Source organism: Lepisma saccharinum, chromosome 1, assembly GCF_977018435.1.
Source record: "Lepisma saccharinum chromosome 1, izLepSacc3.1, whole genome shotgun sequence".
NCBI classification, from domain to species: Eukaryota; Metazoa; Arthropoda; class Insecta; order Zygentoma; family Lepismatidae; genus Lepisma; species Lepisma saccharinum.
Window position 1 is genome coordinate 137897835 of NC_139229.1, and position 27391 is coordinate 137925225.

The window sequence follows — 27391 nt, forward strand, 5'->3', positions numbered from 1 at the left end:
ATGAAAACGATGGCAAAATTATATGAATTAGACTACGAATTGCTTCCCCATCCACCATATTCTCCAGATCTGGCCCCCAGTGACTTTTTCCTGTTTGCAGACCTTAAAAGAATGCTTGCTGGAAAGAAATTTAGCACTGATAAAGAGGTAATCGCCGAAACTGAGGCCTATTTTGAGGCTAAAGAGAAATCGTACTATAAAAATGGCATCGAAAAATTGTATGACCGCTATAATCGTTGTATCGCCCTCGAAGGCAACTATATTGAATAATAAAATCGAATTTTGTCAAAAAAAATATTTTTTACTATGTTAGCCTACGAACTTTTCAGCCCAACTGTTATTATATCATTATTCAGCAGCATGAAATCACCCTAAATTAGCTCTCAAACACTGTGCTGCAATTTCACTGTTCCCCAGTGTTATTTTTTCAGATAACTGCAGTTTTAAGTTCAATTATGCATATACTATTCGAGTTTTGAACTTGCGTTACTTATTATTCACTACAGTTATGTGATATTGTTAATTCTCCCACAAAATTGTGTAGAATGGCTCAACAAAAGAAATTAGTTCAGCATAGAACTTCAAATGGTTTGAGAAAACTGTGTGTTCACCCCCAACCTTCTATCGATTTTCTGCCATAAAATCTTCTCACGAACAAAATCGACAGTATAAAGAAAAGATAGAGGATGGATAGTGGCATGGTTGTAAAAAAAGCTTGTCGCTGTGTATGCATACTCGATTTTTTTTAAACAAGGGAAGTATAAATAAGATTTGGACGTAATTTTATTTATATTTCCTGAAAACATATTCCTTTGAATTCAATTTCCATCTCCCAGGGACTCACGTTTGCAGATTATGCTAGATTTTACCATTATACCAAAAGCAGGATGTTAGGTGCCAACGAAGATTAAACTGTGCAAGATTTAGCACCATTTTGATGGGGTTGTCACCACTGATTGTAGGAACCCCTCGAAGGTTCCTCGCTGGATGCTTTAAAACCACAACTTTCCTCCTGCCCCTTTTCCACTCCTCACCCATCTGTTTGTAGTGATACCACCAAGGTTCCTCAGGCGGGGCAGCAAAGCATGTGTGCCCATTGTCTTTGGCGCTGCAGCTGGAACGAGCGACACCAGTCAACTCTTGACAGTAGCTAACCTAGTCAATTGTACATACATTGGGCTCATAATTTTATAATTATTATTATTAAACTCCTAAAAAAGTAGAGAACTGGAAGCAAGTATAAATGAATTGTAGGAAGTTCCTCACTTCCTACACAGAGAAATCGCCCCCTCCCCCTGCTGTTGTCCAGTCTAGAATTCTAGATGGGGAAGTCAGAGCAGTGACGGCACAAGAAAAAAATGAATGGGGGAGGCAGAGGAGCAGGATGCTGCTAAAGTGAAATCACACATATTTTCTTTAACTGAAATAGCATTACATACAAGCTCTGAGAGAGAGAGCAATCAGCTGTTTGTCAAAACAAATTTAGAACAAAAGTGTAAATGTAGGTTTTTCCCCAGTCTTTCCATATTCAGGGTGTCTACCAAAATAACAAATCCAAAATTCTTGACTCTTTCATGACTTTTTTTTTAACCTTTTTCCCTTCCTTTTCTTAACATTTATTTAATCACCTCCTACTTAGGTACAGTTGGAAATTAAGAAAAATATTTTTATTCAATGAAAAACCCCTACCCTAAAAAGCTAACGTGTCCTGTGCCAAACGTTAAAGCTAACCATTTGTCTGCTAGACTGCTGATTTCTTCAGAATTAAACACAGCCTAAATTTTGCAAAAAATATTTTACTTACTACAAAAGTTAGTATTTACTTCCAAAATATATAAATAGCATGTCAGGAATGCAAAATTACATTTTTATAAGTACTGTATGCACTGAAAACAACACTTTGACTGGTGTTCAACACACATGACTTTGGAGCAACGACAGCAGAAAAATCTGGTCATCCTCCTCTTGCTTGAGGGGCAGAATGCACAAATCTTCCTTCCTGGTTGTTGTTGAACAACTGCATTAGTTTCTTGCATTTCCACATTCAGGATGATAGCAAAATCTTATGATGTTGTTGTGTAAGATTTGGTTGCCAGACGACATAAAATTAAAAACCGTTAAAAACACACTGAAGGAACGTTTGTAAAAGACACCGATATTTCGCTGTCAGTCTCTCTGATCCAAATGAAGGTAGACAGAATGGGGAGTGGAAGCTTTTAGTGGAAGGAAGTGAAACAAGAAATATGCATGTAAAAATTAATGCTTCAGACTTCATCCTGGATGAGGAATTACCACATTACTTTATTTAATATTTTTACAAAATTTAATGCATACACGAATGTAATTCTTAAAAAACAAAGTGAACAAATCTTAACCACAACTCAATACAATTTTAGATTTCCAAATATTCAATTTTATCAAATTCCAGTACAGGTACATAACTACATAAATTAACAATACTGTGAAAAATAGCAAAAAATTCTTGACCACAAGCATAATTTCTTGACTTTTTCTTTACTTTCTGGACCTACCTGTTGATTTCTTGGCTTGAATGGTAGACACCCCCTGATATTCTAATGTGGGGCTGGTTGACATAAATGTCAGAACAGAATTTTGCTTACCGTCCGTCACTGTTAGTGTATAATTTCTTTTCAGTGTACTATTATACGCGTGCAACAGTCAGATGGATACCTCCATCTTTGGTGAGAAGATTCACATCAATGGCATTGAACCAGATGTATGGAAGACAATAACTAACATTACTGAGATGTGTGTAAGTAATATATTTTTATTTTCTAATATATTCACTTGTATTACATAGTACACTTTCTGAAATTATCTGTATGAGACTACTATTCCATCTTCTATTCTTAACAAAATATAAATGTACTTTTCACATTGACTATGAAAATACCAAACTTACAGATTCATTTGGAGTTGACTTTATTAATTTTAAACCAAAAAGAAAGTGAACCTTGTAATTTAATAACTCCAGAAGTACTCACATGTAGAAATGAAAACAACTTGAACACAATTGTATAATTATACTCAGGCACATAGCCAGGGAGAGGGCTAAAAGGGCTGAAGTCCCTTCCCCCAAAATTCTACAAATATCTAATATACAAGGCACGTCCAGAAAGTAAGTTCCGTTTAGTAATAAAATTAAATTGTGTACAGATACAGAAAAGTTATTTATTGCACAAAATTCTACAACTCTTAAACTACTTTTCCACATAACTGCCGAAATTTTGCAGGCATTTGTCATAGCGTGGCACAAGTTTTTGTATACCTTCTTCATAGAAATTTGCCGCCTGTGTCTTCAACCAGTTGGAAACAGTTTCTTTCAGCTCGTCGTCATTGTTGAAGTGTTGACCGCCAAGGAAAGACTTGAGATGTAGCGACTTTCATCTGTTCTTACATCTCAAGTCTTTCCTTGGCGGTCAACACTTCAACAATGATGACGAGCTGAAAGAAACTGTTTCCAACTGGTTGAAGACACAGGCGGCAAATTTCTATGAAGAAGGTATACAAAAACTTGTGCCACGCTATGACAAATGCCTGCAAAATTTCGGCAGTTATGTGGAAAAGTAGTTTAAGAGTTGTAGAATTTTGTGCAATAAATAACTTTTCTGTATCTGTACACAATTTAATTTTATTACCAAACGGAACTTACTTTCTGGACGTGCCTTGTAAATAGTAATTAATTTTACTTCCTTAGCAAGATTAAACATTAGTTTGAAAAACGTTTAGTGTATAATGGAGCAACCAACTTATATTTTTATATTCTACAATTTAATCCAAGAATGAATGAATGGATCCACAGCTCCCAAAATTTATAATTTTCTTTGTGAGAGGTCACAAAACATAAACTTTTATGAGTAAAATTTGCCCTAATTTTTAGACTTTCTTTGAACGGAATGTGTAAAAGTTAATAACAAAATACAATAACTATAAATTTCAGTGCACTAACTGTACAAAATGTGAGAAAAATAATGTCACTCATACGGTGGATCGAGTAGCAAAGTCCTTCCATTTTTATAATTATAACAATAATAACAAAAATTAATTTGGATTAATATTGGTTTATTTATAACCGTGATAATAATTATTATTGTCATTATTATTTCTACTAATCAAGTTTTATCGATGGTCTGCCCCCACCCCCTAAAAATATTTCTGGCGACCCCTCTGCTGATAAGGGATGAGCGCCCAAAATAAAATGCTGGCTACGGTCCTGATTATACTATAGCTATAAGTGAGTAGTAATAGCAATAGCATAGTCCCTTCAGTGGTGCATGATTTTTTTTTGATTTGGGAGTAGAGGTACAAACTTTAATCTCCATATATACATAATAATGTATGTATGTATGTGTACATGTGTGCAAAATCATGGGTCATTCATTTTTGGAACAAGCATATAAAATGTGCATAAGGTTGTACTGGCAATACACACTTTTTACTGTTACAAAATTTTCCAAGACAACAGATAAGTGAATAAGTACTACAATGTAGTATTATATAGATTCAAGGTGGTTTTGGTTCTTCTGGATAGGTAGATAATGCATACCAAACGACTTTTTTATGTCTAGCTAGTAAAAATGAGATTCCTTGAAAGTCAGCATGTCAAATTATTTGAGGGAACAAGCGGCATATTTCAAATAATAAGTAATTAGGAGAGGGGGTAACCCCCTTCCCCATTCTTGCACCATTGAATCTCAGTTGTACTGTTAATACATCAGTTCTGTGCATCAGGGCATGTCTGGATCTGTATATCAATATGTATACATAGTTCTTTCTTTTTTCAGGACCAGGAAGAAGCATTCTACGTTTGCAACATTGATGACATAGTATGGAAATATGAAGAATGGAAAAGAAGGTTACCACGGGTTTACCCTTACTATGGTATTTTTTATTGTTTCTTCAGTTCAATTCCTTATTATTATTTAAAATAAACTACAATGTAAAAGAAACTCGAATGGCTGTAAATTTGCAATCCAAAAAGGGAGTGCAGTATCCTGTGAGAATTCCCCTTCATCCTTCTTACAAGTATCAATCACCCTGCCTGCTTGTTATAAACTGTTATGGAAAAGAAATTTGGAACACCATTAAGCCTTGTTTCCATGATTATGAAAAACTAAATATGCTGACCAAGGCAGTAATTTATTTTATTAAAAACATAAACTAAACGTAACGTTTCAACCTTCTAGCAAGGTCTTCATCAGACTCTGTATCAAGTACAAAAGTAACAAGATACACAAAAAGGGCATTATATATACACAAACATTACTCCCTCCAGACTATTAGAAAGTTGTTAGGAACTTTCTAGCAGGTGGCTTTCACTTTCCAACTGTACATTCACCTAAGAGGCTAAACATAATTACTTTCATATAGAATGTGAAGAGATATTCATATAGAATATCTCACGCTCTTTTTCCTTCATTTTTCTCCCTTCTCCTCTCCTCTTTCTCTCTTGTCCTTTCCACTCTTTCTAACACCTTCTTCCATTCTTTGTTTAACTTCAGTCCCCCATTCCAGTTCATTATGTCTTCTTCACCTTTCTTCTCTATTTCCTTGGCTTCCTTCCATTTTCTCACTAGCATTCTCTTCTCCCTTCCTATCTGCTTAGCCTCATCCCACTCTATGTCATGTCCTGTTTCTCTCGTGTGTTTAAATATTGCATTTCTCTCTCTTTTAAGTCGTACATCATCCCTATGTTGTTTCAACCTGTCTTTCAGCCTTTTTTTCGTTTCTCCTATGTACACACTCTGACATTCTTTACATTTCACTTCGCAGATAATCCCTTCCTCTTCCTCTTCTCTGTTCTCCTTTTTTCTTGCTTGCATTCTTCGCTATTCTTAAGATGCTTCTCCCTCCCTTCCTGTAAGTTTTAATTCCCGCTTTCCTAAGCACTTTGCATATCTTTTCTGTGGCCTTCCCCATACTCCTTATTCCAAACCTTTTGTCTTTTTCTTTCTCTTCCAATTCTCCCCTTCCTCTTTTCTTCCTTCTTCTGTTTATGTCCAGTCTAGCCTGCTTCTCATAGCCATTCTTTTAAAGCTGTTTCCATAGGCTATTTATTTTGCCTTCTTTTTCACATTCTTTCATGCATATTTTCTTGATTCTGTCCTCCATATTCTTTATAAAATTTATTTTTGTCACCTCACTTACATCACTTCTTTTGTGGCAGAATACCCCTGCTGCACACTTCTTCTGATGCCAAGCGGTTTCAATTTCTTGTCCTCTCTTCCTTTGCATCAATATATCTAGGTAGCTTAATTTGTCTTTTTCTTCTATTTCAAGTTCCAATAATATCCCTCTTTCTTCATCTTGTATTTCTTTGGCAAAAATGTCGAGCTGCCTCTTCGTTCCCTTCCATATGCCAAAACAATCGTCCACATATCTGCAAAACAGAATTATTTTGTCACCTCCTTTTTCTATCACTTTCTTTTCCCATTCATTCATAACCAATTCAGCCAATGCTGGGCTAAGGCTAGAACCTATATTTAGTTCTTCACTCATTAACATTATTTTATCTCCCATTATACTGTAACCGTTATTCCAAATGGTTTCCAGCGCCTTCACTACCCTTTCACTATCCCATTCTCTTTTTAATAATGTCCAAAACGTGTCCCCTCTTGATGCTCGGGAACATACTTTTCACGTCTAAGCTAAACATTGTCGTCTTCATCTCATTTAACTTAAGTTATTTTATGAGGTCTACTACTTGTTCACTGTTCTTAACTGCTCTGCTTTCTTGCTGTGTTACTAACACTTCAATAACTTTCTTTAATTTATTTTCCAAGGGTTCCAAAATATTGTTTCTGCAGTTCATTACTGGTCTTAACTTTATCTCCTCTTTGTGTATCTTTGGAAAGCCTTTCAAACTAGGTAGTCTTCCTGTCTCCTTTATGCATTTCTTGAATCCTCTCCTCCTACAGTCTTTTATGACCCTTTCTTTTATAGTTTGTTCTTCTCCTGTTCCACAAATCTCCTCATATCCGTTTTCTTTTAGGTCTTCAAACTTCCTCTCGTACCATTCTCTTTCCATCACCACAATTGCTCCTCCTTTATCTGACTGCTCTATCACCACATCATTTCTTGTCTTGATTTTCTTCATCCCTTCCCTTTCTTTTTGACTCAAATTATCTACTTTTCCTATATATATATGAAAGTAATTATGTTTAGCCTTTTAGGTGAAAGTACAGTTGGAAAGTGAAAGCCACCTGCTAGAAAGTTCCTAACAACTTTCTAATAGTCTGGAGGGAGTAATGTTTGTGCATATATAATGCCCTTTTTGTGTATCTTGTTACTTTTGTACTTGATACAGAGTCTGATGAAGACCTTGCTAGAAGGTTGAAACGTTACGTTTAGTTTATGTTTTTAATAAAATAAATTACTGCCTTGGTCAGCATATTTAGTTTTTCAGAAATTTGGAGAGTTCACCTCTCCAATATGGAAATCTAGCTGAATAGTTATTAATACATATATCAAGTATCTAATAACTAATATCTATGTATTGTGAAATTGTGACGTGGTCGTGGCATTCAAATAAGGTGGTAAAATTTTGGAAGCCAAAAAACAACAAAAAAAAAAAAAAATTACAAAATATGTTTTGTTAAACCACCAAGCCCACGACCACCTCACATCAGCATTGGCCAAATTTAGAGTAAAGAACAAGTTAAATGTCTTAAAGCTAGGTCTGTGGGAAAATACGCAAACCTGCAAACTTTTCCCCTTTTTACTCCAAATCACCATATATTACCTCTGTGACAAACTAATCATCTGTCCGAAATATAATATTCAGATATAGCCAGCCACAGAGATATCTAGTATTGGCCCCCTTTTATGCTGACTAACAAAATATCGTGGATCCCGATCACCCGATCCCAATCATACCGTTTCGTTCCCCTTTCCTCTACCATCACGATTACCCATCGGTTTCCGTAATAGTGGTTGTCTACCCACGACAACGGATCCGATTCAACCTGCAGAACCAAGAAGCTTTATAACTACAATTTTATCTTATTCAAGAACGTAACATAGCTCCTTTTCCTCATTTATTACTTCAGTTACGCTTGTCCCCCAAAACAACAGATAGATGAAATGATTGGTCAACAAATATGAACATTTAAAAAAAAAACGTCGGAACTTCAATTTTGTGGCAAATTTATTATAACAATTCTTACCCCCGTACAATTCGTAAACAACTGACAAAATAAGGCTTCACCAATATCACAGTACGTAGAATAGTAAAAACACACATGCACAATAAATAATTCATTTACCCTACATACCTTTACAAAAACAGTACGAAGATAAGCACACATTTAATTAAGTTTCTGGCATTTTGCATGGGTTTAGGTGATCGGAATAGCGTAGGTCCCTTTGTCCGAGATATTCTAGAAATCAGCTACTGAAATTTACTGTGGTTGCATGGAATATAAAAATTAAATCTTGAAGCACGAAAATGAATGATTTAAGCTGTTAAATAAAATCATAATAAACTAAAACGGACCGGTCATTAACTTCAAACAAAAAATGAATTTTATTTGGTCTAGGAATTAATTCGTGCGGTTGTTACGCACACATTGAAGCTGTAGTTCAAACACAAAATACATAAATACCTTAAGAAAAATATTGTCCATCGCGAGCCACCACTTTCGCCCATCTGTCAGGCAAGTTACAGATTCCGTAGCGAAAGAAGTCCTCATCCTTTGAAGCGATCCAGTCAGAGACCCATTTTTCGATATCTTCTGAAGAAGTGAACCACTGTCCAATCAAATCGTTATTCATGCAATCGAACAAGTAGTAGTCCGAAGGAGCAACGTCTGGTGAATATGGCGGGTGGGGTAAAACTTCCCATCCGACATTTTCTAAATAGGTTTTGTGACATGTGGGCGAGCGTTATCATGTTGAAAAATAAGTTTATCGCTCTCCCATTCTGGTCGTTTCCTGGCCAGAGCTTGCTTCAAACACATTAATTGTCGTCGATAACGTTCTCCATTAATAGTTTCACCCGGTTGCAGCAGCTCATAGTACACCACACCTTTCATATCCCACCATATGCACAGCATAACCTTTGCACAGTGAATATCTCGTTTTGGTTGTGATAGACCCGGTTCACCTGGCTTCACCCAGGACTTTCTTCATTTTGGGTTCTCGTAATGGATCCACTTCTCATCGCCAGTAACAATGCGATGCAAAAACCCCTTTCTTTTCCGTCTTTGAAGCAGCAATTTGCAAATGGTTTTTCGTCTTTCAACGTCTCTGTCTTTCAATTCATGTGGAACCCAATGTGACATCTTTTGAATCATTCCCATGGCTTTGAGGTGTTTGGAAACTGTTGTTTGATCAACGCCTAATGCTTCTGCAAGTTCTTCCTGCGTTTGACACGAATCCTGATCGAGCAATACTCTCAATTCTTCGTCTTCAAATTTTTTTGGCTGTCCAGGTCGCTCTTGGTCTTCCAGGCCGAAATCAACACTTCTAAACCGTGCAAACCACTTCTGACACGTTCGCTCAGCTAGCGCATGGTCACATACACTTCCACCAAAATACGATGACTTTCGGTAGCACTTTTCTGCATGTTAAAGTAATGAAGCAGAACACCCCACAAAAACACCTTATCTGGCACGAACTGCGCTATGTTCAGTTGACTACAAAATGCTGTTGTTGACGCGTCAATCAACTCCCCTATACTACGAACGATGCGCGCTGACAGGAGTTTTCAACTCATGTGTGGATACACGGAACTGTGGGACGATACGCTCGTTACGCCATCTCTTGTCCAGGCGCACAAATTAATTCCTAGACCAAATACAAATACACTTAATACTCCATGTCGAAAACCAGCAGTCAAAAGGAACGGTCAAATCCACATGTAGACCCACGTCCAACCACCTTCGCCTGTGTGCGAGCAAGGAGAAGAGAGCTCCTTTCGAGAGTATGCCACAACTGTCATTGTTTTTCTCTCCAAAGAAAACCTCGCCCGCAGGCGTGGCCTTCTCCGTTGAGTTACACTGATCTCCCGCTAGGGGAAGCAGCGTTGCCAGTTCTACTTGCCCGACGACGAGACCCGAGCGTCTGGTACACTCCGATGCAAAACTCCTCGTGAATGCAATGAGGAGAATGTGGTGGAGCTTTTAAAATAATAATCGCTATAAGCAAACACCACAAAATGTAACAGTAAGTAATTAGTATAATGTACAGGTTTAAATATTTCAGAATCAATTAGATGTGACTAATTTAACACTAGAAGAAAGGGACCAGTCATTTTGACAGGTGACCCTAATTTATTGTAATTTTGACAATGTTAATTTTACTCCACAGCTTCCATGTTGTGTGACTTTTAACGAATATTAATGCTCTATACTTGTGTAAAAAGTTAAACTTTTATCTCACATGTGAAGGCTACTACAATGGATTACTACTATAAGTACGATCACACATAATTTTGATGGCTACAGTTCTTAGGTAGATACATCTGTTAGCAATAGTGTATTCTAAGTGTGAGTGAACCTAGGTTCATCTTTGCTCATTGTTGTTTGTCAACAGATGTATTATCAAGTTGAATGTTAGTTCAGATAGGTCAACAAATTATCTAGAGTAAAATATTTGCAGCCTCTATTCGCTTACTCTATTTGGCTCAGTTCAGTGTCCAATATGTCGCCCTAATGTGGCTTACTGGATTGTGATGTAGCTACCTCATTATCTCAGTGATTTATCAGATGTTGAATCAGAGGGAGAGGACAATATTTAACATTTATGAATATGATGAATGCAGAGTCGATAATGACAATGCCGGAATAGATGTTCATTACATACGACTTACGAACTTGTCTACCATTATTCTTCAGATGAAGATGTTTAAGATGATGACAATTCATGTGAGTGTCGGCAGATTGATGTTTCTTCCTTAATTGATTGATTTTGTTTATTTTACTTCGCTTTTGTGCCACTTTTGGCTAATTGTGAAGATGCGGGATGAGTGATGATAAGATAAAATTGATGAATGGACACTTACAAACATTCATGCCCAGACCAGGATTTGAACCTGGGATCCCTGGCATCATAGCACGATGTGCTAACCACTATGTTATGGGAGCCGGAATTTCCACCTTTCCAAGTGAGTGTTCGTGTATTTCTAATTTTTCTGATAGAATAATGTAATTATATTTTTCAAAAGTTCCCACCAATGACAAAAGCATACGTAACCTAAACAGAAAGGAAAATTTTTCTACAAAACACAAAAACTCAAAAATAAATAAAAATACACCGTAATTAAATAAATAAAATACTCATAAATAAATAAATGAAAAAATACATGAAATACACATACATACCATGATGTTGACAGGTGATTTATATATTTATGTATACATTTAATTATAATTTTGACAATGTTATCTCCATGTCTTCCATGATTTAACTGAATATGAATAATATGTGCCCCTCTATTAGCCACTACAGGAGGCAGAATTTGTAATGAATATTTATAATGATGTGAAAGTAAAAGAAATAGAGAAACACAGGAGTTGTTTCACTTTCAGAATAAAAGCAGTAAGAAATATGGCATGGGAAAAACTATACCCGTCAAAATGACAGGTTCATCCTAATCCTAATAGGTAGCTATGAAATCATGGTACTCCTTGTGTTAAACTGTATATTCACCACCATTCTTTCTCTTTTCGTGGAGGTGAGGTACCTTCCCAAAGTGGATAGCATTTTTTGTAATGGCCTTCTGCAAATCTACCATAATGGATCTTGAGAGAATCATGAGCAATTTGACTGTTCTGCATAGCTGTAATCAGTGCCAGCCTTAGGGTGGAGAATTTGATTTGATTTGATTTGATTTGCTTAATTTTACTTCGCGTTTTGTGCCATTTTTGGCTAATTTGCAAAGATGAGAATGAGTGATGAAATTAATGACTGGACCTGGGATGTCTGGCATCACAGCTCAATGTGCTAACCACTCCACCACGGGGGCCTGCTTAGGGTGGAGAAATGCAGGCACTTATATAAGTCATGCCAGATGTTAATTAGGGAAAAGTACAGTTAACCATGCTCATTGTACCATTCTATGAATGAGTTTGAGTTTGTTTTTGTTAAGTCCACTTTCTGCACAGAAAGGCTAATCAGGTCTGGATCTACCCTAAACTGGGATCTGAACCACTATGTGCCTCCACTGGGTATTGAACCTGGGACCCCTTGATTACACCATTTTATGAAGACACACAGGGAAATGTTGAGGTAGTGTGCCATACATTCTCGAATATTTCGTTTGGTGTAAGTCTTGTTGTATAAATAATTAGAACCAATATCCCTCCTAAAAATACTAGGAATAGTACATAGGAGAGTCATGTGGATTTTAGAAATGTTGATATTGTCAGGCATGCAGTAATAGTTTGTATAATCAGTATAATCTCGGCAACTGTTTTTGGAGACGATTTGATCAGCACAGTGCTCTGGCTGTCTTTGCCCCTTAGATTGCCCCCAGATATTAGTTCATTAGAGGCTGGGTAAATCTTATAATCACATTATGCAGACAACAAGGTAGGAAAATTCCAACCATATATCACTCACCTTAGGAATCAAGACTAAGTTACCCAAGTGGGATTCAGCTGTCCTATCAACTGGACCACTGCAGCCCCAGATATTAGTTAAATTAAATATTTACTTGTTTATTGCAAGCTTACAGAAGAATTGTGATTCAGATAAAGGAACTAAGATCTATTTTCAGACTTCACGATGTCAGCTGAACTATTTTGTTGGTTACAAACACTGCAACCACCTTGCACTCATTTTGGTTAGTGATATTTTCATGGTTTGCTGGGGGACAATATTTTAACATACAAGTTTTACCAGTAATTAGTCAGGCAGTGGCTCATAAACTATATCTTGAACAGTACTCACTCTCAGAAGTAATTGCTCACCAATCTTCTCTTATTAATAATCTTACCACGGAAAAGTGTACTTGAAAACTCAATAAAGTTAAAAAATGACTGGGCTGCGAGAGGTACGGGATTGATTCTCGGCACCTCCACCACATAAAATAACACTCTTAAGCGTGCTTTGTCACCACGAATAGCACCAACTCACGGTGTACTTTAATGGTACCGGGATTGAACCTTGGGATGCATTACTTCCCAACCAGTAGCTTAGACTTTCATAGCATGCAAAGGATGTACAACTAACATAATCTAAACAAACACTGAAATGAAAGGTGGCACACACAATTTGATTTTAATACCTTTACGATTGAAACAACACGTTCATGATTAATGAAAAGGGATTACCTGTCTTGTCCAGTAGATGTCATCAAATAGGTGTTTCTTAGCCTCGTACACACAGAAAAGTCTTTTAACATATTTTCAATAAGTTTACCCCGAATGACATCTCCCTGGTCCTTAAATCGTTAAGAGTCCAATTACTGAGTGATCTCCTGAACTTTGACCAACAGACTCACACCCAACTTCATCCTAAGATCAACAATTTCTTCCCAGATCCAAACTCAACTCTCTTCTCTAGCTCTCCAAAACAACAACTGATCCTCTCTCTCATAAACCACCAACTCTTAACCTTTCTCTCCTGCTCCAAGCATTAGTTCATTCCCATCACTTACTTCTCCTCTTGCCATTCAAAGCTTCAAACAATGCACAATACCTCCTACCTTAGTTGACACATTCTTAACTTTTCTGCCTGCTGTAGAATGACTGAACTACTCAGCAATGCTAAGTATGATAAGAAAGTTGAAAAATGACTTTTTACCCACTGGACAATCAGGGATGTCAATCTCCCCCAAACACGTATGAGAATCATTGCAGAAGTGATTTCATAGCTATAGAGCGACCACAAGGAAAGAACATTCAGTCAAAAGTCTCTGCGCACCTCCCCCCTCCCCATCAGTTCAACTTGGGTCATAAGGAAGCATGCTCCACTCTAGCTCCTCCCTTCAATGTGGTAGTACAATGCACAGGAATCGCGGGTGTGTGCAAGTTCTTTGGCGTGTGGTTCCACTGTACTAGTATGTTCTTACACATTACTGAAACTAAATTGATACAGCCGCAGTGGTCTAGTTGGTAGGGCATCTGACTGGCACGCGGAAGACCTGGTTCTGATTTCCAGGGTGGGTGATCTCAGGTCAGAATTTTTCCTACCTTGTCCCCACATAAAGTGGCTCTGGGGCTCACCCAGCCTCAAATCAATGGGTACCTGGGGTTAATCCTTTTGAAGTAAAGGTGGCCAAAGCATGGTGCTGATCAGATCACCTCCAAAATGGTCAAGTTCGAGAATGTGTGGGACCCTACCCCCCCCCCCCATCCACAAGATGTGCCTTCTTGACACTGTGCTATATGCACAGGGAACTTTCCCTTACCTTTCATTTCATGTTTCCCCATGCAGTACAAGAGTTTACAAATATCGAATTGGTAGTGATGTGAAACCAAGGTAGGAATTTCTCGTGTTGTGTTTACCAATTTCACAAGGCTTCACTGAGTCCAATGCAAATTGTATGACATTGCAATTTCACTCGCAAATTGAAGGATGGCACATTTAACTTTGTAACTCAAAAATTACCAAAATGTCACCATGTTTTACACCCAAGCCCTTAAAATGTCTTTTAATGTATATATTTTGCAGCTGTGAAATGCAATGATCATCCCACTGTTCTTAAAGTATTAGCAGCCCTTGGAACTGGATTTGACTGTGCATCGAAAGTAGGTAGTTTTCTTGTTCTTATTTGAGGATATTACATGTACGTATTTCATATGTCATTGAACTCCTTTTTGTAACAGCATATTGCTTCCTGTGCTGGAGAGCTCAATCTTATGTCTAGTAGTAATACAAGACAGTTTGCTGCATACGATTTATTCATAGGATAGCAATTTCAAATTCAGAGAAAATAGAAAATTGCAATGGCAAGAGCACTTCTATTTTTGGTTACTACCAAAGGTAGTAGTAATATTTAATTTCCACATTGCACATAATAGATGTTATGGGACTCACAGTGCATTAAACAAAAAAAATACTGACATACATTACGAGATGTACACTATGCAGCTATACATAACTATTATTTTTTATACAAATATTTCATTATGATTTGTTTAGCACATATTCTCTGTATTTTTGTAATTCTATTTTGTTTTTCTACCTCTCTAGGCTAATACTTAAGACATGAATGATAAAGTAATGAAAAATAGAATAAAACGAGATCAAGGGAACATCCATGCCTTACCTGGGATTTGAACCAGATCACTGGTTAGTGTAATGATCTACAAAACCAGATGTCCTATGTTAAAACCTTGGTCAGTCATGGATGGATGTGTCATCATGTTTGTCCATTCACAATTTCATCAGTTCATACTTCATCCTCATCATTGTGATTAACCCAAGAGGTAGAAAGCAGAGTAAAATAACAAAAATAGATCTACAGAACCAAATAACTGCATTCAGGGTGCATTCACATCATAGAAGAAGTTTCTGGATGTTAAAATATGAGGGTGCAAAAGATATTGGGTTGAGGATTATTCACGAGCGTTTTGTTGTTTTAAATTTATTTGAGGCAAAAAACTACAACAAATTAATCAATAATATATTCTCCATTGTTGTTTACGACTTCCTCCCATCGGTTAATAAGTTTTCGATGCCTCGGCGATAAAAACCTCCTGGTCTTGACGCAAAGAACCAAGCGCTAAATTCCACGTCATTATTGAATGATACACCATGCAAAGCAAAGCGATCGAAAGAGATGAAAGTCTTTTCGCTGCTCCATATTGATATAAACGCACCATTTTTCATCGCCAGTAACAATGTGGTAAAGAAAACGCTGTTGTGACCATGTGTTGCAATGTCGAGCGAGCAAACTGTTGGCGATTGTGGAGTGTTTATTCTTGTTGTTTTCGCTCAAAGTGTGTTTCTCAACCTTGCCCATTGAGTGAAGGTGGTTCACCACAGTTTCTTAATCACAAGTTATCTGCTCCGCCAATTCTCTGGTAGTTTGACGTGGATTTTTGTGCAGAAGGTGATTCAAAACATCTTCATCGAACTCAATTGGTCGACCGGTGTGTGATCCATCCTTAAGGTCAAAATTCCCATTTTTGAAGCGCAAAAACCAACGGTGGGCAGTACTTTGAGGCATTGCTCCTTCTCTATACACAACACAAATCTCACAAGCAGCTTCAGCGGTCTTAACAACTCGATTAAATGCAAAAAGCAAATGTTGTCGAAAATGCTCCATTTTGTCCACTCGACATTTCATTTTGATGATCAATAACATTAAAAAATCGGAACACACTATCTTGTAGAGCAAACAATTCTCTTTCAACTAACATAAAACATTTTCGCAATGCATTTTATTTCTGCATGCATTTTTACATTTCAAAAAAACGCTCATGAATTATTCCTCAACTCAATAGAATAAAGTAAGAAAATAATTATAATTGTGCAAATCACCACATTTAAGTTAAAATTAAAAATAAAAATTCAAAGTGAAACGAACACATGTAATATTGACTTTCTTTTTCTATACATACAGGCAGAAATTTCAAAAGTGCTAGAGTTGGGTCTACATCCACAAAGAATAATTTTTGCTAATTCAGTTAAGCAGGCATCTCATATCGAATATGCTGCAGCCAAGGAGGTAGACATATTGACATTTGACAATGAAATTGAACTTCACAAGGTGAAACATCTTTTCCCAACTGCAAGGTAGGATGCTGTAACTTCTGCTTTCTACCTAACTCCACTGCTATACCTAACTTCTGAAATACATGTGTATAATAAGTAGCACCGGTTTTACATTAAATTAATTCACACAATATGCATGGATTCTCTCTTTCTTCTTTTCCAATGGTGTAACAGTTCTTAGGTGCATAAGCGTAGTTACCTATGAGTTCTTGGGGGTGAGTCATGCTGTAGAATACACCAGTATTATATACATATACAAAAAACATTTTTCTTGATTATTGTGGATGCATCTCCCCATTTGTCCATACTTAGGTGAACTTTCTTCCTCATCATTCCTTCTGGCCCATTACCTCCATATTTTCAGAAGCTAATCTCTGTAGCAGAGTGGTTAGCTCAGCATGTTACAATGCCAGGGGTTTCAGGTTCGAATTCCAGAATGGGTGCTCTTTGCGAGTGTCTATTCTGCAATTTCATCATATCACCAATCCTCATTATTTTTGTGAATAGCTAAAAGGCAGAAGAGCAAAGTAAAATAAAGAAAATTAATCAATCCCCTTTTCAGTTTTGAATTCATGTATCTCTTTGCTCAAATCTGCATCCACTGTTTTGCAACTGTATACATTTTTCAAGAGATGCATCTATGAAGAGCAATAATCAGTTCAGCAAATTGGCCATCACAGCTTGATAAACCACCTTTTGAAAGGGTCATTGTGATCACTGCATGTGTATTGCTGGCACAGCCTGCTTGCTGAAAACAGAATGCATAGAATTTTGTGCATCATGGAAGTGTAATTTTGTTGTGTTCTAGTACAAAATGAAGAGCCATGAGATATGGACTTTAGTTGACACAGTACATACCACAGTCATGATACATGTTGTATATGGTTATCATGATAAATAGTGAAAATGAATCATATTGCGGTAACAATAAATATTGTGGAGAGGATATATAACTGAATATCACAGCATAGAAAAAAACATTTAAAAATATACTGTATCGTAAATGGTGATATCTTATTGGTGATACAAAGATGATATCTAACTTCCGATATCGTCTATCCCTAAAATTAACATCACAGAAACAAGACAAATCATCAGGTGATAATCCTTGCACTAGGTATTATGCCCGACTACTTAGGACTCTCTCTCTCTCTTGCCTTTCACCATGCTTTTGAAGGTATTCCATGCAACTTTCTCCTTTGGAATTCTCTGGATATGTGATCAAATCAACTTAGGTAGTTGCATTTTACATGTTATTATATCTTCTTCTCTGTATATTCTATTTATTTCATTACTGTATCTATCCTATCTGCAATGACTTCCTTCGGTAAAATAATCAGTGTGTATTTGTTGTTTACATCACTTTAACAATGTTAAATCAGTACACACAATAGATATGATTTGTAATTTTCAATCACTTTTGAAAAATGGTGAAGATACGATGAGTGTTGGTTACACGACTCTGATGAAAAGACACTTGCAAAGGAACATCCATGCCCAAGGTTGGAGCTTGTTCAAGTTCACCAAACAACATGATAAGTTTCAAGTCCATTATATGCACAGAAAGGCTAATTGGGATGAGACCTACAGTTTGAAGTGGAATCTGAACCACCATGTGCCCATTGGGTATTGAACCCAAAACTTCTTGATTAGATGACAATCACTACAACATCATTCACATTCTTTTTCAGATTGTTAATACGCATTCTCTGCAAAGAAGAAATTGACATATACAATTTAGGAGAGAAATTTGGTGCCAACATGGAAGATGCTTGCCACTTATTGAAAGTTGCAAGCAAAATGCAGCTGGATGTCGTGGGTGTCAGTTTTCATGTTGGATGTAGCTGTCAAGATCCAAAATCTTTCAAACGTGCAATTGCCGCTGCAAGGGATGTGTTTGACTATGCTACTTCACTTGGGTATCAGTTCACCTTGTTAGATATCGGAGGAGGTTACCCTGGTGACAAAGGTTCCAACTTCAATGAGGTAATTATCAATTATTTTTAAGAGAATTGTAGTTGAAGATTGCATTGAAATTATTACAAGAAACATTCATGATTTGTTGACATGTATGACATATACATAAAGATTATTTTGTTATAAATATTGTAGCCTCGGTGTTTTACTGTGTTTGCATAACCACAGTTATTTTATATGAAACACTAACCTCAAAAATTTACTTTTTGTGCTTGTACTTTTTTATTTGTTTGATGTTTTGATGTAAATAAAGATGGTTTTTTGTCAATAACAATTTTCATGTGAGAAAGAAACATGTCAAAACATCCAACATATAAAAAGTGCATATTTCTACGTTTGTGTTCAATATATATCATAGCCAACTAGGCGGGGAGGGCAGGAGTTTCAATTAATGCAAATTGTACTTGCAGTGATTACATGAGTGGCTCAATGTTTCAAATATAATGTAATTGCAGTTACATTTTTACAATGAGCCAATTATGATCTATGTTCAAAATTACATTGCGATTTTTAACTTATTTATATTCTGTGAATTCATAAACATATATTTTTTTGTTGAAAAACTGGGTAAAAACATCAAGATTTTAATCAATTTCTGAATGTTTTACAGTGACACAAATAAACAATGTCTTTATCAATGGCAACTACTTGTTTTCAATATCACCTCTTATGATATAAGTCAAATGTTCTTGAGAAGTGGTGATAAGCCTGAGTACTGCAGTTTTTCCTCCACATAACCTCTTTCATTTACATGTTAAATCAATTAGATTTCACTGTGTTCATAATTCTTGAGATAGTAAAAACATTGAGCAAATAAAGAAGTTTATAGTGGTATAACTATACCCAGCTTCCACATATTAATGTGAACCAAGAGTCTTATTTTTTGACACATTCTTATTCACTGACGTAAGGTTTGATTTGAGTTTAAATCCATTTTATGCACAGAAAGGCTAATTGGGATTGGACCAACAATTTAAAGTGGGATCCAAATTACGTGCCTCCACCAAGTATCGGACCAGGGACCCTTTGATTACAAGGACCACATTGACATAAGAAAGTTATCCACTGAAAGTGTAGTTTCTATCAATACTTTCAGCATTAGGGACAGGAAAGATGTTATCTACTATAAACTTGTATAATTATTTATGTTTTTCTAAAACATAAATACAAATATTAAATAAATTAAATATTAAAAATAGAACACTATACTAAAAAAAACATGAAGGAGAAGCATATGTAAGTAAGATATCTAAAGCAATAAATATTTTACAAAAAACAATAATATTTACTTTCTGTCATCTGATGATATACTTTTCTTATTTATGTAATAGCAGTAGCAATCCTGTGTTATAAGATAAACTTCTAGTAGTGTTGTGAAAAGCACAACATGTGCTGAACAGTATAAACTTTTTGAAATAACCACGTGTTTTGTTTGTGTATGCACCTGGAAATAAAAATGAAGGAAACCAAGAAAGCAAAGATGTAATAAGGGCAACAAAGTATGTTTCCAACACTGTGGTAATGGAAGAACGTAACTACAGGATAATGATATGCAGTGGTCGGAAGTAGCATGCTACTTGTAACGTTGCTAATGTAGCTAGCTACAAAATTTGTAGCTGTAGCTGTAGCGATGCTACATTTTGAAAATTGTAGTTGTAGCGGTAGTGAAGCTACAAAATTGTTGTAGTTGTAGCGAAAATTTCGCTACGGCTACATTATTTCTCTGCATTTTGAGGTAAATTTTGAATGTGGCAATAGCGTAAAAAAAAATTCGACAATAACGCGTACTTTTGCAGGAGGTTAATAAAGACAGTCTATTACATGGAAATACGTATAATCTAGATTATTGTATCTCAATATCATGCATTATAGATATTTGCATAATTTATTTCATTAATATCTGAATATTTCTTATATCCAGATAACTAACAGACAAATATACCTTTATTCAGGCTAACAGCTACGTTTTTTTTAGTTGCATCGCTATTTTGGGTAGAGACATGTCTCGCTTGCTGCACCGCTGGAAAAAATGCCACGTTTGTGTCACCCCCGGAACAAATCCTGTGGATATCCATGGTGTAAGAGACAGCAAAATATCAATAATTACTGTGTAAAAAACAACTTGCAGTGCAAAAACGAGTGATCCATTTTCCAGTACACTGACAAAGCATTAGTGCCAGCAATCAATGGCTCAGTATGTTAATAGCATTGATCATTGTCAGTATATATGATGTGAGCAGCAAGAAATTATTGTTACAAGAACGATAGACATACACTTTCTGGAATTACTTTATTTTCGTGATAATATTTGTTCACAAATTTTAAAAATACAATAGCACAACACTCGGGTTTACATGTCAGTGTCAGTTTTCTCAATACATTTTATCATATTGTAAAGAGTACGTATGGATTATTGAATTTTTTTCCAGAAACGACAATTTTCTTTAGTTAATATACATAGTTTCTCAAATTTATGTATTTTTCCTACATTTGCGTCATTTTTCTGTAACATTTGCTAATCATGGCAATGAGGATGAATGGTTTATTTAGTTATTATCTTATCTATAGTCACTTTCTGCCACTTTCGGCTAATTGTGAGAATGAGGAAGAATGAAGAATGATGATGAGCAGTGTGGGGAGTGGAGGAGTCGGAGGATTCCATTCTCCCAACTAGGAGTCTTTCCTAGTATTTATTTTGAGTCCACTTTATGCATAGATAAGCTGATCGAAACTGGATCAAACCTGGGGCCATTGAATTACAAGGCGACAGAATTACCACTGTGTCTTCAAGGAAGCAATCCAAACATGAAAACTTACGTATTTCTACCATAAGAAGCATACACCAGCTATCCCCAAGGTTTGGGTAAATCCCCCAACTAGCATTCCATTTAAGTGCTAAGAAGATAGAATTGATAAATATCACATTTTTATCTTATTCCCATTTTGCACAACACATTATATAGTTAATTTCGATACATATGATAAATTCCAATACATATTTAAAAAGTAGTCAGCCACATAAATATTTTTGATATGACAATGAGACCAACACGGACACGTGTAAGACCCCATTTTCATTAATATTCCATGAGAGCAGCAGGGATATTTAATAAGAAAAATTATCATTATAAAGCATAGATTACTCTTCAATATGTTATAAAGCATAGTTTATCCCCAATATGTATGAATGTTAAGAATGCTGTCTTCATATCAGTCTATTAAATAATGAAATATTTGTTCTCAAGAAAAATATGTTGATATGTGAATATAGATATGTAATCCTACCATATTTTATTTGTGTATAGTTGTATTCATTAATTTGGGTAACACCCTAATTGCAATATTCATATATCAAATTTGAATTGATATGCCTCTTGAATAGGTATGTTATTCTCAAACATTATAGTAAAATAAGTAACTGAAGTAACACTGCTATCAAAATTATCGAATGACGGGAATCATGATAATAAATAATCTATTTTCTAGTCAGTACAACTATTATACTAGGGACTTCTTTTGAATATCCATGTGGTTGTTTTTAATTTTTTGTGCAGAAGTAGTGAAAAAAGTAGCGAACAGGAATAGCGTAGCGAGCTACTTTTTAGTAAATGTAGTTGTAGCTGTAGCGAAGCTACATTTTGGAAGAGTAGCTGTAGCTGTAGCGAAGCTACTTTTAAAATGTAGTGTTCTGATCACTGATGATAAGCAAGTTTGCATCGAGATTTTCTAAAGATTAACATTTTATGATATATGAAAAGATATTGTACAAATATTGCAAATAACAGATCACTATAATACAATAATACTAAAAATTGATAAATATATATATTATTGTTTGCTTAAAAGCAGCCAAACATCAATATCATAAAGTAAAGTAAAGTAAAGTGTTCCCCTGTGCTTAGCACCACGCCATGAAGGCGTATAGGGGGTGTGGGGGTAACGCCCCACACTTTCTTGATCCGGTCATGAGTGAGGGTGATGTGATCAGCATCACACCCCTGACTGCATTTACCCCCCAGGGTTTCCCCCAGGTACCCATGTCATTCGACGCTGGGTGGGCACCGGGGCCGCTTCCATCGTTAGAAAAGTTCCCGGATTTGAACCGGCCGGGGATCGAACCCGGGACCTTGAGCATGGTAGTCAGACGCGTTACCGACTGAGCCACCGCGGCCAATTCATCATCAATATCATGCAGATTATAAAAATAGGTTATTTGTATAGTTAATATTATATTTGAAGTATGAACATTAATTATCTTGGTGCCTCCTACTCTGTGCGCACTTGCATTTTATTGGATTTAGATGTGTCGTTTCTTTAAATGCAAAATATTTCAGAAGTCTCATTTCTCTAAGCTCTGCCTACCCCAGCATCCAAAACCTGCCTCGACACTGAATACTTTTGTAGTCCAATTTTGACATGGTTTTATTGAATTCAGCACATAAATTGTGTTATTTTTCCTGCTTACAGTTTGCAGACTGCATTAACATGGCTATCAATGATTACTTCCCATTTGGCTGTGGAGTCAAAATCATTGCAGAGCCAGGTCAGTACTTTGTAGCATCTGCATGGACCTTGGCCACGAACATTTACTCTATAAGAGAGGTATTACACAAAGATGATTCAATGACTTACAAGTATTACTTGAATGATGGAATCTATGGAAGTTTCAACATTGTGTTGTTTGAAAAATTGCGTGTTAAACCAGTACCACTTAAGGTAAGATATCTGCACTGTATAGTAAACATATATTTGCAATGAAAATAATAATGATAAAAATGTAAAATGCATGTTGACTTTTATGTTGGGCAAACCAGATGATGTATTGCAAAGCATAATACATTGGAACCTTGATTGATTGATATCTCGAACCACATCTCGAATTTCTTGATAAGTTGAATTTTTTTGTAATCCCCTTCAATTGTCCATAACACTCAATACTAATTTTACCTCAACAACTCGAATAAAACCTTGATAAGATGGATTTTTGTACAGTTTATGGGATGCCGTTCAAGCTCAATAACAGACTATGAAAAACCTCTATGAGTCGAAGTTAAATTCTAATCAACTCTATAACTCAAAGTTTTAGTCGCACGGACCTCAATAAGTCGAAGTGTAGGGTGCATACGTATAATGTTAGGTGATCAACAATCATGTCGGGACTTGAACTCCCAATATGTAGTGTGGACGTTCAGAAGGGTCAGTAAACTGTAGACCTCTATAACTCGAAGTCGGCGATTTTGGCCCTCAATAACCTTGGTAAGTCGAAATCCTTGATATCTCGAATTTTTTTCTTTTTCCCCTCAAGTTCGAGTTATCAAGGTTCCACTGTAATAATAATAACAGCAACATTGACATTGTTTAGCAATAAGGAAAAAGAAGATCACTACCAAAATCAGTTCGTTAATTTTCTTTCGGCTTGTTAAAGGCAAATTGCAGTCTGGGCTAAGTTTTACACTCAAGGCTACTGCTGGTTTAGATGTCAAATTGCCAAAATTTACATTATGAAATAGTTTTGCTCATAAGATGACAAAGAAAAAAAATATACACTAAGTAATGCATTAATTTTAGTATATAGGAATTAATATATGTGTTAGTGTGTTTTTTTGTTATTGCTACTTTATTTACTTAGTATTTATACATTTCAGAGTAAAAAGGGAAGACTGTGTCCATCATCCTTCTGGGGTCCAACATGTGACGGAAGGGATCAAATATTGGAGAACATACTGTTTCCCAAGATGAATGTTGGGGATTGGGTTATCTTTGAAAACATGGGAGCTTATAGTTGGGTTCTTGCTGGAAATTTTAATGGGTTTCCTGTTTCCAAAGTCTGCATGGTGACATCAGAAAATACCTGGCATGTACAAATTCCTAAATATTTTGCATGTAGATAAAAATATAATTGCACTCTAACCAAGTCATAACTTAAAAAAGAAGAAAAAGAGGTATTCGTATTAAAATGTTTTAGTGTGTGTGATGTGAGTCCATTTAAAGTAGAGATAGTCAGACAGAGATCTTGAAATAACCAGATTCTGGTTACCCAAAATCCTGGCACCGGGTACTTAGTTATGGAACTTGATACTCAGTTCTAGGTTCAGGATTTGGATACCTGATTCTCAGTTTCAGATCGTGGTACCAGTTCTTGTACTTGGATATTTTCATAAACAAATAATCTGGATCCAAAAGTTGTTGGCCATTGCTAATTTAAAGGTACGAGGGCTATTTTTTTCTCAACCTCCGATGGTGCCACTAGGTGGCCCGTGAAGGACTAGGATGTGGGGCATCACACAGCGTGATTGGAGTCTCCCCTGCCACTACCACCACCACTGCCAAGGCCAACGCTTCAGTTGAAGCTCAGCGATGGGCCCGTACAGATGTCTGCTACAATCGACTCTCTTGCCAGGTGCGAGGTGCGTAGTGTGATACGATTTCTACAGGCAGAGGGGCACAATATATGCACCTGCATACTGTGAGACATTATGCAGACTACGCAGAGCCATCCAGAACAAACGGAGAGGCATTCTGTCTTCAGGCATTGTTTTGCTTCATGACAATGCCTGACCGCATGTTGCTGCATCAATCCAAGACCTTCTTCAAAGATTCCACTGGGAAGTGTTTCATCACCCTTTGTACATACCAGATTTGGCACAGAGTAAATTTCACCTTTTCCCGGTGATGAAGAAGTGGTTTGGAGGACTGCGTTTCCACACCAATGACGAGCTTCGGGACACCGTGCAGACCTGGCTCAACAGACAGGCGGCACCTTTTTTTTTGCAGAGGGTATTGGAAAGCTGGTGCATCGTTATGATAAATGTCTGAATCTTCTTGGTGATTACGTTGAAAAATATATTACAGCCTACGTGTACGTAACTTTTGCCAATAAACCTATTTTGCTATTCATTGTGGTTTTGATTTCAAGCCCTATCGGAAGTTGGAAAAAAAATAGCCCTCGTAAATAAATATTATCAAAAGACATACAATTAAATATGCAACACCATTCTTTGCTTCTTTTTATTTTGACATGTGTGGGTGTGTATTCAAGGAGTCTTCAAATGGTGATAATATACAGAGATTTATTGAAGTGTAGACCGTCACGTCAGTGTTTGCGTTATCAACAAGCAAGGTACTCCCAGTCGTTTGTTGTTATTGTATAGTGTCAATAAAGCAAGCGCAACAGTTTCCTAATTATTTTAAAAAGTGATTTACTTACCACATTTATAAAAGAAGGTGTTCAAACTAGTCACCTTCAATGCGCACACATTTTTCATAAATCTTTATTAAGACACACACTAACATAAGCTGGCGAGGGGGGGGGGGGGGCGCTAGAAACTGTTTTTTCGGAGGTCCTGAAAGAAGACAGGAGACTGTGAAATGATAAGGGAACTTGCTTTGTATTGTGTGGCCTGTTTATTAGTCTGGTGACTGTGAAATGATAGGGTGCTTGTTACGAATTGTGTTTTTTCTAGTGTATTAATCCACAAAGTGTGTTATGGCTCAACAAATGTTTTCTACTGCACAACGTGTATTAATTTATGATTCGTGTGTGTTAACTCAATTGGCACGTTGGCAATTGAAAGAACATTCCCGGGTGTAAAAGTTCCATTCCATAAATAAACCACTCTTTAAACTAGTTATGGCAACTTCCATGCTTGATTCATGGACAGTTTGCAGTGCCGACATACGGCCACAACAGCCTCGCTTACCAATAGTGCAAACACTGATGCAGTGGTTTACACTTCAATGGATCGCACTGTATTATAAAGTTTGGAACTTTTTAAAACCCAAGAAATTACTTCTTCAATTTCACTGGTCATTAATAAAAAGCATTTTCTTCCCTATTTAGGTTGATGCTGAAGAACAGTTTCCCACTTACAGATGATCTCTTTATTCCAGAGAAATCTTCACCAACATATGAATGTATTTGATTTAACCCCAGAAAATTCATCTGTGAAGTTCTGTGTCTGTTTAATAGTGATTATAACATTGCTGAAAATTCATTGTTACTCCTAGTGTGTACATATATGTATGCAAATGTAAATAATCAATATAATAAAACACAAAATCAGGTGCACAATATGCCAATGTCTGTCCTTTAACTAGCTTCACCATTTCCATGTCATTTTTTCAAGTTACCAGTACGATCTGTCAAATAACCATTAATGGGCATGTAAGGGGGATTGAGTACTATACTTTTTTTTTTAATTATAGACATTATGGCTGAGCAGACAAAGTTTCCAATGCCAATATCATTGACAGTGACAGTGGCATGGAACCTGGACACTTTGCAGTGTGTGTTTGTGGGGGTGAGGAGGTAAAGGGGGGATCCTTCAAATGGTTTGATCTGAACTATGTCATTAAGGAACTTTGTTCTAACAATTACTATCATTGTATTATCTAAAATATATGAATTTTTCATGTTATGGAGTTGAAAAGTGTGACAAAAATTTCCATACAATAAAGAGCAATGTAATGCGAGTTCAAACAAGTTGTTTTTCACCAATAAAAAATTCAACAGAATTGTAACAATACATACAAAATTTTGCAAAATGACCTGCATAACCAGTGCAATGTACATGATGGTGCAAGAGTAGAGTTGAGGTAAAGTCAAAGACCAATGTTTTAGTGCAAGTATGAAAAAAATTATCCTTTACTATTTCTTTAGTATTCATCACAGCATAGCTAAGATATAAGTAAACATATTATTATCATCATCTCATTTAGTGATTTTCTT

The 27391-nt window shown here is 36.3% G+C and overlaps 1 protein-coding gene across 2 annotated transcripts in view; it reads left to right on the plus strand.

Annotated features, from left to right (window-relative positions):
- LOC145989046 (ornithine decarboxylase-like) overlaps positions 1-27154 on the plus strand; it is a 53565-nt gene extending 26411 nt beyond the window's left edge. The window contains exons 2-9 of one of the 2 annotated variants that reach the window (XM_083124344.1): positions 2656-2773; positions 4806-4902; positions 14638-14714; positions 16535-16707; positions 18378-18672; positions 23131-23379; positions 24309-24517; positions 26504-27154. In XM_083124344.1, coding sequence (XP_082980470.1) covers positions 2684-2773; positions 4806-4902; positions 14638-14714; positions 16535-16707; positions 18378-18672; positions 23131-23379; positions 24309-24517; positions 26504-26585 — 1272 coding nt within the window. In that variant the 5' untranslated portion in view covers positions 2656-2683 and the 3' untranslated portion in view covers positions 26586-27154. Of the gene's footprint in view, positions 1-2655; positions 2774-4805; positions 4903-14637; positions 14715-16534; positions 16708-18377; positions 18673-23130; positions 23380-24308; positions 24518-26503 lie in introns of those variants that run through there. The other variant, XM_083124350.1, reaches the window with a different exon arrangement.
- The last annotated feature ends 237 nt before the right edge of the window (positions 27155-27391 follow it).